Raw genomic sequence first — 12,658 nt, 5'->3', positions numbered from 1 at the left:
GGATCTGTGGATGACGGACACTGTTATGGGGGGGATCTGTGGATGACGGACACTGTTATAGGGGGGATCTGTGGATGACGGACACTGTTATAGGGGGGATCTGTGGATGACGGACACTGGGGGGAATCTGTGGATGACGGACACTGTTATAGGGGGGAATCTGTGGATGACGGACACTGTTATAGGGGGGAATCTGTGGATGACGGACACTGTTATGGGGGGATCTGTGGATGACGGACACTGTTATGGGGGGATCTGTGGATGACGGACACTGTTATGGGGGGATCTGTGGATGACGGACACTGTTATGGGGGGATCTGTGGATGACGGACACTGTTATGGGGGGATCTGTGGATGACGGACACTGTTATGGGGGGATCTGTGGATGACGGACACTGTTATGGGGGGATCTGTGGCTTGCACTGTTACAGGGGGGGGGGTCTGTGGCTGACACTGTTACAGGGGGGATCCGTGGATGGCATTGTTATGGGCTGGGGGGGGTGGGGGTCTGTGGGTGGCACTGTTATATATGTGCCATCCACAGACCCCCCAGCCCATAACAGTGCCATGCACAGACCCCCCCAGCCCATAACAGTGCCATTCACAGATCCCCCCCCCACCCCCTGTAACAGTGCCATCCACAGATCGCAGTCTGAACTGTCGACCCCCCCCCCCCCCGTCCCCGTCGCCGCACAAAATATAAGTTGTCATATTGAATTAATATTTATTAAACATGCCCCCCAACTCCTATTACTACCGTTCATCCTAATCGCTGGCTGCTGTAGAAATCAGGACGGCCGGCCGGCGCGTCTCACTGACGTCACTTGCCTGCGCCGCCTACTTCATTCATAAAGTAGGCGGCGCAGGCACGTGACACGAGTTGCGCTGCCGCCCGCCCGACTGGCCTGAATTCTACAGCAGCGATTAGGAGGGAAGGTAGTAATAGCAGTTGGGGGACATGTTTAATAACTATTACTTCAATATGATTTCTTATATTAGTATACCAGAGCGGCGGGGCGGTGCTATACTACACTGACTGCACCGCCCCGCCGCTATTGCCGGCCCCCAGCTCCTCCCAGTCCCTCCCCGCTCACTGATACATCGCTGGCAGCGATGTAAAACTCCACGCATTCGCCCCATAAGACGCAGGGGCATTTCTCCCCCATTTTGGGGGAAGAAAAAGTGCGTCTTATGGGGCGAAAAATACGGTACTCTCCAAATATCCATCCAGCCCATTTCCTCTGTGATATTTTTCAATTTAAATCCTGTGCAAATTTTTTGAGCGTTACCTACTCTATGTCTATTTTGCTATCCATAAGGGTCCATTCACACGTCAGTATTTTTACCTTTCCAGATAAACGTTCCTTTTTTTTGCGGATCTGCTTTTCAGTACAACCTTCAGTTTTTTTACTAAAGTGCTTCCGAATCCGTTCCGTGGTTCCATGATTCCGTTTTTTTTTTCCAAAAGAAAAAAGAGGAGGAGGAATAGATGTTGCTAGGGTACCCCAAAAAAAAAACTGATGAAAACAGAGGACATCTTCTAGAACAGCTGCCATTTTATTGTGCTTTTGGTGTAGTAGGAGCTGTGTAAGAAATCTCTGCCTTGCTAGCTTAGTTTTCTACAGTTATCTCACCGATCGTCATGTCTGGAGACTTGGATAATGTACCTGGATCATAGTGATCAATCGGTCCACTTCATATGCCATTTTGCAGGAGAGCAGAAGATGACTTGAACTTCTCTCACCACTGGCACTGAGGGCTGGACTTAATTATTATTTTTTTGTTTCCTGTCAACTGATCAGTTAAAAAACTGATGACATTCAAATGGTTTTGTGCATGTCATCAGTTTTTATGCAGATCCATTGACTTGAATGGACAACGGACCAGAAAAACTGACAGAAAGTAGGACAAGCTTCATTTTTTTTCAGGATCCGCATACTCGAAAATAGGAAAACGGAACGGATTCAGTGATTCGGAAAGCACTATGATTGGTGTCCGCATTTTTGCTTAGGCAATTGAAATTAATGGATCCGAAAAAACGTTCCGATTTAAAACGGAACGGAAACGGAGTGTTATAACGGACGTGTGAATAGAGCCTAACATTGTTGAAATCTCCCACAACCAACAGTGCTTTATCCCCTACCTTTAACACAAAATCGGGAATTTTTAGTAGGACATCTACTTTAAAGGGGGGTGGTATATAAACATTTGCTATTATCTAAGGCTTTCCTTCCAGTAGGCAGTCGATTTCTAAATCCATTCTAAGGAACCCAACCACCTCCTTATTATTACCAGTTTGGAGAGAGAGATCCTTTATTGCCAAACTGCAATTTTTTATTTCTTGGAAAATTTCTTGCAAGCTAGGCGCCTGCTCCTCTTTATTATGGTTCCTATAATCCCCCTCTTTTAGCTGGTTAATATCTCCCTCTCCAATCTGGAAACCCTCGATTGGAATTTTATTGTTAGTGGCTCCTTCCAGGTCAGAAAACTCCCCCTCCAGATCTTGGGATACATAATCTTTTTTTTAGGGGGATGGGGGGGCTGACCTCGAATATTAGTCAAGAGTTGTCGCTTGGTCCTTTCTGTTTTTTTAAACATTGGGGAAATTGAGGTGTTCAGTTCCACCTGCCCACGCCCCTTTTTCCAGCACCCTGTCTGGCCATCTCTGCCTTACGTAATTAACCAGGTCAAGGCCCAGCGCTCTATTCGTCTAATATAATTAGCACCATTAGTCATATTAGGGTTATCACGTTTATGCTCTTGTTCCAGCTGGTGTGGCCAACACAAATGGGACAGCAATAAATAAATGCAATTAACCCAGTGGAGGCCATCCGGTTATCATCATGGGTATTAAATCCTAGGCCAATTTAAATTGCTTTAACGCCCATCATTGTCAGTCACACAACCGAACTCACAAACCCATTAATATGGTTAATAAGTCCCATTCCGGTTAGTATAATCAATTGACTAAATCAATCCCTGGTATTTCCCCAGGCAATAAAGACCATGGCAATTTTACCGTTATAAGACAAATAGTCCGTTACATGAGTTAGCTGAAGCTCACAGTTACACGCATAGGCCAGTTAGTATGTTAGCACTGTTAGTAACGCCGCATGACACCGCAGTTATATTACGTGGCAACTTTACTCTTATGTAGTAGCAGTCAGTCAGTGAGTTGGGGGGGAGGTGAACAAACAGTTTTCAGCCCCACGATTACTCAGCTTGGGAGCCAACAGTGCAATTCACAAATCTAGGGGCAAGGGGTTACCAACTGTTCTTTTGCCACTCTCTTTTATCTTATAACTTGCCCCCTTCCCCTCTTTCCTTGTTTTCTTTTACTCTTCCCCTCTCCCCATCATCACATCTTCTGCATCAACCACCAACAGCAAACAGCCTCCTCTTCCTCTGCCGCAATCCGATCCTTCCCCTCTCGATCTTTGTTATCCTGGTGAAGGGGAGGAGGGGGAAGAGACCACCCGGTACCCACACTTGGGACCAGTAAACATGGAACCCCCAACCCCTCACTCATTTAACCCTCCTAACCCACAGGCAAACTCAACTCGGGTTCCAATTAAGTCCGGCAGCCGCACATCTTCCCTCTATACCTGCTCCCAGCACAGAAGGAAAGACAAGGGGGTGCAACACTTGCACCACTGTGACACGATCCTCCTGTCTGTATCGGCTTCCAAGTGTGGCACGACAGTGGCAGGATCCCAAGATCAGCTGGGTGCATCTCACCTCCTCGACCTCCGGGTGGCTAGAGCAGGGCGGCAAACAGCAGTACGGCAAGACATCGGAGCAGCGGGGCCACGACTAGGATAGCCTTGGTCCAATCTCGCTGCTAGCTGGACACGGCTCGGGGCTGGGCGGCCGGAAGGGAGGTGTGGACGTTACATACCTGCGTCCGCACACATGCGCGATGCTGACCGGGTCTTTAAACATGGTGCTTGCTCATGAGTGGAGCAGGTGCCATAGATAGCCACAGGGTGCCTGTTGTTTCATATGAAAATGCTTATACTATATAAATATAAACATATTTTCCCAATAAGGCAAACGGTAAAATGGAAAAAAAAAACTTCTAAATGGCCAAATCACAGTTTTTGGACACTTCATTTCCCACAAAAAAAATTAAAAAGTGATCAAAAAGTGGTGCACATACCAGAATGGTATCAAAGTAAAGTACAGATCGCCCCACAAAAAATGAATGCTCACACAGCTCCATACACACAACTACAAAAAAGTTGTAGGGGTCAGAATATGGCGACTAAAAAATAAAATACTTTTTTTGAAGATTTTTATTATTTTATCAGTATCAAAACGCAAGAAAAACTATATGTGTAAGGTATTGTCGGATTCGCGCTGACCTGTAGAATGAAAGTAACTAGTCAGTTTTATCGCACATCGAAGGGCGTAAATAAAAGACCTGTAAAACTGTGCCACCCCATTTAGAATTTTTTCTTTCTGCTTTCCACTACATCAAATGCAAAATTCAATGGTGGCGTTGGAAAGTACAACTTGTCCCGCAAAAAACAAGCCCCCATTTTTCCATCACATTATACACTGCTCGTTTCCATGGTTACAGTCCACCCTGCAATCCATCAGTGGTGGTCATGCTTGCACAATATAGATAAAAGCGTCAGGCTCTCTGGTGGCTGGGACCATGGGGGGAACATAGGCTAGCGCTTTTTCTTATATTGTGCAAGCATGACCACCACTGATGGATTGCAGGGTGGTCTGTAACCATGGAAATGAGCAGTGTATAATGTGATGGAAAAATGAATCCAGCCAGCAAAGGAAGCAACATGGAGAATCACAATACATTAGTAAGTGCCTTGTATTAACTTCCTCTACATGATAAATGCCACTTACTGAAGTGAGAGGACCCCTTTAATTCTATTAGGATATGGGCGTGTATGCCATCTGAATGTAATCTTTCTAATATTCTTCCTGGGTCAGACAGACCGTTTTTAATGGAGAGTTTACTTTTACATTCTGCATTTCATCTGACAATTTACTTTTCTCATTGAATATAGTGGAGAAAAAAAAAATAGTTAATAGATTGTCTTTCTCCTCATCACAGTCTAACCCCCCCCCCCCCCATCAATCTGTAAAGGGTCAACTCTTTCAGTGAAAAAGAAAGTTACATTTCCATGAGGATTTTTGCATTTTTAATGTGACTGTTAGGGGGTTAAGAAACTAAAGGGTCTGTGCAGTGTCATAATATGGAGAATCTTCAGGACAGGTCCTCAGTATCAGATTGGGGGGGGTCTGTGCGAGTGTTGCACCCTCTTCAGTATTTACATGTGGGGCATCTAGCTTGTAGCAGTGGTGCAGTACAATTACTGCCTGTCCCATTCAAGGACAAGCAGCTATAATTACACGGCACCACCACTGTATTCTAGACGGCCTGCAGGTAAACATTGCAGAGGATGCAGCTGATCGGCAGCGGTGTCGGGAGTCGACCCCCACCGATCTGATATTGATGACGGATCCTGAGGATTTCATAAAATTAGTGCAAATTACAGCAATAGAAATCCCGACTTCAAAGATTCCCCTGATGATAAATCCCCTCCTCTTCACCCTTTTGCAATGAATAAACATGAATCTATTTCCTCTCTGCAGATATTCGGGATCATTCTCATATCGCTGCTGCTCATCCTGTCATTCGCCGTGAAGGAACTTTGTTGCTGCCGTCACATCTCAGCGTTATACTTTCGTGAGAAGTATGAAGAGAAACTGCTGGAGGAACTGGAGGAAGGTCTGAGATCCAAAGCAAAGAAAAAGCAAACCGAAATTGCAGAAGACTTGGTCGTAATGGTCACAGATAAATCCTTTACGCCGCAACAAGCTAATTGGCTTAAAAATCTGGAAAACCTGATATGCACAGAAAAGAATAAAATAAGGGAAAGATTTAAAGAAGGTACAATAATCAGTGAGGAGCAACGCAGACATGCAGCCGCTCTAAGGGATCTTTTACATGGGCAGAGTAGTGCCAGTAACAAGAGGCGATCATCAATATAAAAAGTCTATGAGGACTGCAAGAGAGACAAATGGTACGATTGTTCATTCCCATAAAGCTTTTCTATCATTGGCAGCAAATCCACTGATAAAAACATCTCATCTGTTGGTTACTGCGTTGTGAATCGTACGGCCATACATCGTGTCACTATTGCATAGTCAAGTCACATGGTTATGGCCAGCAGCTAATATCCACAGTACCCCCCGTGTGCAACATGAACCAGCAGCTAGATGGGCCCGGAGTGACTTAGTAAGGTCCTGGTCGGTTGTCACAGGAATCTGGAGCCATGCCGACTGCGGTGCATCCCACAGCTGTGGCGGGTGTGTGTGAGGGAGGATCCATAGAGAGAATACGACCACAGGTAGTCCCACAGATGCTCAATTGGGTTCAAGTCTGAAGAATTAGCAGGGCCAAGGTAGTACTTAGTAGTCTTGGTCATGGTCTTCTAACTAATTTCGGGCATGTTTCTCTCCTGACACACCAATGTCCATTCATCCCATAAAGCAGAAAACTTGTCTCATCAGCGAAGACAACGCTTTGCCAATCAGTGAAGGTACTTTTCTGTTACTGCTGTGAAAACCGAAGCCTTTTCTGCTGATGCAGATCCGTTATCATAGGTGCAGGGACCATCCACCTGCTTCGGAGCCCCATACGCAGTAGAGTTCGCTGAACTGTTGTTTTAGAAACGTCTGGTAACATAGTTCATTTTGGTGGTGAGTAGCATGCGAACAGTTCCCAAACTGCAAATTTACAGAAATACTGCCACCCACAATAGCCACTAATCATCATTTTTTGCAATTCTGATATGTGCGCAGACAGCCTATCACACCCCATATATACCCACCGAGGGATATGTGTGCAGACAGCCTATCACACCCCATATATACCCACCGAGGGATATGTGTGCAGACAGCCTATCACACACCATATATACCCACCGAGGGATATGTGTGCAGACAGCCTATCACACACCATATATACCCACCGGGGGATATGTGTGCAGACAGCCTATCACACCCCATATATACCCACCGAGAAATATGTGTGCAGACAGCCTATCACCCCTTATATATCCACCGAGGGATATGTGTGCAGACAGCCTATCACACCCCTTATATACCCACCAAGGCATATGTTTGCAGACAGCCTATCACACCTTATATACCCACCGAGGGATATATGTGCAGACAGCCTATCACACACCTTATATACCCAGCAAGGGATATGTGTGCAGACAGCCTATCACACCCCTTATATACCCATTGAGGGATATATGTGCAGACAGCCTATCACACACCTTATATACCCACCGAGGGATATGTGTGCAGACAGCCTATTACACCTTATATACCCACCGAGGGATATGTGTGCAGACAGCCTATCACACCTTATATACCCACCGAGGGATATACAGTACAGACCAAAGGTTTGGACACACCTTCTCATTCAAAGAGTTTTCTTTATTTTCTATGAAAATTGTAGATTCACACTGAAGGCATCAAAACTATGAATTAACACATGTGGAATTATATACATAACAAAAAAGTGTGAAACAACAGAAAATATGTAATATTCTAGGTTCTTCAAAGTAACCACCTTTTGCTTTGATTACTGCTTTGCACACTCTTGGCATTCTCTTGATGACCTTCACGAGGTAGTCACCTGAAATGGTCTTCACTTCACAGGTGTGCCGTGTCAGGTTTAATAAGTGGGATTTCTTGCCTTATAAATAGGGTTGGGACCATCAGTTGCGTTGTGGAGAAGTCAGGTGGATCCACAGCTGATAGTCCTACTGAATAGACTGTTAGAATTTGTATTATGGCAAGAAAAAAACAGCTAAGTAAAGAAAAACGAGTGGCCATCATTACTTTAAGAAATTAAGGTTAGTCAGTCCGAAAAATTGGGAAAACTATGAAAGTGTCCCCAAGTGCAGTTACAAAAACCATCAAGCGCTACAAAGAAACTGGCTCACATGTGGACCGCCCCAGGAAAGGAAGACCAAGAGTCACCTCTGCTGCGGAGGATAAGTTCATCCGAGTCACCAGCCTCAGAAATCGCAGGTTAACAGCAGCTCAGATTAGAGACCAGGTCAATGCCACACAGAGTTCTAGCAGCAGACACATCTCTAGAACAACTGTTAAGAGGAGACTGTGTGAATCAGGCCTTCATGGTAGAAGATCTGCTAGGAAACCACTGCTAAGGACAAGCAACAAGCAGAAGAGACTTGTTTGGGCTAAAGAACACAAGGAATGGACAATAGACCAGTGGAAATCTGTGCTTTGGTCTGATGAGTCCAAATTTGAGATCTTTGGTTCCAACCACCGTGTCTTTTGCGACGCAGAAAAGGTGAACGGATGGACTCTACATGCCTGGTTCCCACCGTGAAGCACGGAGGAGGAGGTGTGATGGTGTGGGGGTGCTTTGCTGGTGACACTGTTGGGGATTTATAAAAAATTGAAGGCATACTGAACCAGCATGGCTACCACAGCATCTTGCAGCGGCATGCTATTCCATCCGGTTTGCGTTTAGTTGCACCATCATTTATTTTTCAACAGGACAATGACCCCAAACACACCTCCAGGCTGTGTAAGGGCTATTTGACCATGAAGGAGAGTGATGGGGTGCTGCGCCAGATGACCTGGCCTCCACAGTCACCGGAGCTGAACCCAATCGAGATGGTTTGGGGTGAGCTGGACCGCAGAGTGAAGGCAAAAGGGCCAACAAGTGCTAAGCATCTCTGGGAACTCCTTCAAGACTGTTGGAAGACCATTTCAGGTGACTACCTCTTGAAGCTCATCAAGAGAATGCCAAGAGTGTGCAAAGCAGCAATCAAAGCAAAAGGTGGCTACTTTGAAGAACCTAGAATATGACATATTTTCAGTTGTTTCACACTTTTTGTTATGTATATAATTCCACATGTGTTAATTCATAGTTTTGATGCCTTCAGTGTGAATCTACAATTTTCATAGTCATGAAAATAAAGAAAACTCTTTGAATGAGAAGGTGTGTCCAAACTTTTGGTCTGTACTGTATGTGCAGACAGCCTATCACACCTTATATACCCGAGGGATATGTGTGTAGAAAGCCTATCACACCTTATATACCCACCAAAGGATACATGTGCAGACCGCCTATCACCAAAATTCAAAATATATATAAGACAGCTCTCACCTTTGCTGCTTTCACGGAAGCACGGGCCGAGTCCAGACTTGACTGTGTACAAACGTAATCCAAAGAAAAAACTTGTGGCCCAGCTTCCCATAAAAACTTGCAGCTTTATTAATAGCAAAAAAAAAAAAATGTTATTCAAACACAAATAAAATACAATATCATCGATGTCTATGCATTTCGGACTCCACAATCTCGGTCCTTACTCATGACATACAGAAAAGTGAATGTTCACCTCTCTTTAAACATGTGCTGCACCAGGTAATCAAGACTTCAGCATCACGTGCTCAAAAGGGGAGAACTGATCAGACACCAAAAACCAACACCCAATGCATCAAACAGAAAAGACAACATGTATATAGTACTGAAAAACGATAAAAATAGTTCTTTTAACGATATTGTAAAATCAGATCGTGTTTTCTGTTCAGACCTGTGGGAAAGCAACTTCCCAATTCAAACATCCAATATGCCTCCCGGCTGAGGAGTTTTCATTTGTGATCTCCTCCTCTAATGGAAAGAGTAACCCTTTCCACTCCCTGAACAGAAAACGCTCTTGTATCTCCTTTGTGCATTTATATGGTGATGCTGCCAATTCAGTAATTTCAACATCAACCCATAGAAAAGAGACAGCTGGCAATACCACTCTTTTAGCGACTTCATGGACACACAGAGGAAATTTCTGCAACAAATCTTCTACTTGTGAATTCCCCTTGACTATTTTAACCCCCTCAGCCCCCCTAGCTTAAACACCCTTAATGACCAGGCCACTTTTTACAATTCTGCACTACACTACTTTCACCGTTTATTGCTCGGTCATGCAACTTACCACCCAAATGAATTTTACCTCCTTTTCTTCTCACTAATAGAGCTTTCATTTGGTGGTATTTCATTGCTGCTGTCATTTTTACTTTTTTTTGTTATTAATCGAAATTTACCGAAATGTTTGCAAAAAAATGTCATTTTTCACTTTTAGTTGTAAATTATTATTTTTTAAACGACATCTATATATACATTTTTCTCTAAATTTATTGTTCTACATGTCTTTGATAAAAAAAAAATGCTTGGGTAAAAAAAAAAAAATGGTTTATGAGTTACATCCTGTATTATACTTCAGAGCTGCAATCACTATTCTGCTGGTGCAGTCACTGTGTACATACATTACTTATCCTGTACTGATCCTGAGTTACATCCTGTATTATACTCCAGAGCTGCACTCACTATTCTGCTGGTGCAGTCACTGTGTACATACATTACTTATCCTGTACTGATCCTGAGTTACAGCCTGTATTACACTCCAGAGCTGCACTCACTGTTCTGCTGGTGCAGTCACTGTGTACATACATTACTTATCCTGTACTGATCCTCAGTTACATCCTGTATTATACTCCAGAGCTGCACTCACTATTCTGCTGGTGGAGTCACTGTGTACATACATTACTTATCCTGTACTGATCCTGAGTTACATCCTGTATTATACTCTAGAGCTGCACTCACTATTCTGCTGGTGCAGTCACTGTGTCCATACATTACTTATCCTGTACTGATCCTGAGTCACATCCTGTATTATACTCCAGAGCTGCACTCACTATTCTGCTGGTGCAGTCACTGTGTACATACATTACTTATCCTGTACTGATCCTGAGTTACATCCTGTATTATACTCCAGAGCAGCACTCATTATTCTGCTGGTGCAGTCACTGTGTACATACATTACTTAGCCTGTATTGATCCTGTGTTTCATCCTGTATTTTAAAAACATAACAAATCAATAAATACAGAAATCACACCAAACCCAAACCAAAAATACAGGACATAATGCTTTTCAGCGCGGTACAGACAACACCGGTCCAGCCCAACACTCACTCCCCCATAGAACACCCACTATATACAGTATTTACAATATTTACAATTTCTATTTCAATATCAATGTACTAACCTTCTTGATCCAGTTGCACCTACCTACACACAGCAAAATACTGAAAACTTACAAAAAACTTACAAAAATCCCACACACTAACACCCCAATTAAACACACATTTTATTTTATTTTTTTGGCCCTGAGCTGGTCCCGCATCTCATGCCCCCAGTACATGATAACAGACATCCATGAACCAGCCCAGAATTTCTCATATACCCCAAAAGTCCCCAATATCTCATGGAACCCTAGAACCCTTTCCCCATTTACCCACCACCCAACCTAACACTACACCCAACAACTCAAATTGTAAAATATATACATCACTATACAAATATACAACATATATACACACTACATACCAATATATACAAATACTGCATACATATAGACATATAAACTAAAATACATGGCAGACCACCCATAGTGAGGCTTTTCAGCCACACACAACCATTAAAGATCAAGTTCGGCGCCTGCAAACTTTATGTCCTGTTACAGCCACCAAAACATAACAAAAATCGTCAGCATCAGCCCACCACCAGGAAGGGAGACAACAGGCTAGGGTACCCTAAAGGCAAAACCCCTCCAGAGGAGAGAGGCTCTACCCGCCCCCAACCTCTCATACTCCAGAGAGCACACCTTCACCAGGTCTCCAAGAATGTTTCTAACCACCTCATCCACGGGGAGAATTTTGCGCTGCATCGAGACTAAACATCGTGCATGCCATGTGTAGTACCTGACCACTGAGCTGATGTGCAATGGCCCCTACCACCGAGGTGTCTAAATGCTCCATAGGCTCATTCCGCATAGGAAAGAGTGACCAGCCCAGGCCAGCCGATGGAGGTCCCCACCCTGGTCTAAACCTCTGTGTTAAAAGGGACAATGAAGCAGGAAGTGGTCCATGCTCTCCAGCACACCACTGCACTCCTCTCCAGGACACCCCCTGTCCTCAGAGCTCCTACACTTCAGATTGTCCCTCACACACAGTTTCTCATGGAAGCAGCGCTGATTCAAGTAAAAAAACTTCAAAGGGATCCTAATGGAATTCAAAAGCCGTAACCTGACCCCCAGTCCCCGACTTGGGCATTTCCTGAGGGTCAGAGGTTTCTGGAAATGGGTCAACAGAACCATCTAGTCAAGGAGTTTCCTTGACCGAGTCCTGATTTCCCACAACCCCAGACCCCACCAACGTAATACCTTCAGAACCAGGGCAGCATAAGCCGGGAGATGCGGAAATGGTGTGCGGAAATCCTTCACTTTCCCCTTATCTCCCATTCCTGGAAGAAAGGCCGAAACCATCCCGACAGGAGATTAGCCACAGAGGAGCCCTCTCTTTCCAGAGGCTTGCCAGATTAATCTTAATAAAGGTGTTCACCAGGAACAAGAAAGTCCAGCAGTAAAGATACCAATTTATACAAAATAAGGGTAATAGTAAAGAAATCAAAACGTCCAGCAATGATACCCTGTTCAAGATTTGGATAACTAAATTTAATGAGAATAATAGACTAATCTCTACATAGTCATACGGGTGGGCCACAGCATAGTTATATGCACTA

General features: G+C 44.2%; 1 protein-coding gene across 1 annotated transcript in view; it reads left to right on the top strand.

The window, feature by feature from the left end:
- Positions 1-6,784, top strand: part of LOC122923358 (calcium homeostasis modulator protein 6-like) — a 97,488-nt gene extending 90,704 nt beyond the window's left edge. The window contains exon 3 of the mRNA XM_044274140.1: positions 5,623-6,784. Within this exon, the coding sequence (XP_044130075.1) occupies positions 5,623-6,021 (399 nt within the window). The 3' untranslated portion in view covers positions 6,022-6,784. The remainder of the gene's footprint in view (positions 1-5,622) is intronic.
- The last annotated feature ends 5,874 nt before the right edge of the window (positions 6,785-12,658 follow it).

Source organism: Bufo gargarizans, unplaced genomic scaffold (assembly GCF_014858855.1).
Source record: "Bufo gargarizans isolate SCDJY-AF-19 unplaced genomic scaffold, ASM1485885v1 original_scaffold_1504_pilon, whole genome shotgun sequence".
Classification (NCBI taxonomy): domain Eukaryota; kingdom Metazoa; phylum Chordata; class Amphibia; order Anura; family Bufonidae; genus Bufo; species Bufo gargarizans.
The sequence above is the reverse complement of the archived record's forward strand: the minus strand, read 5'-3'. Positions and strand labels throughout refer to the sequence as shown.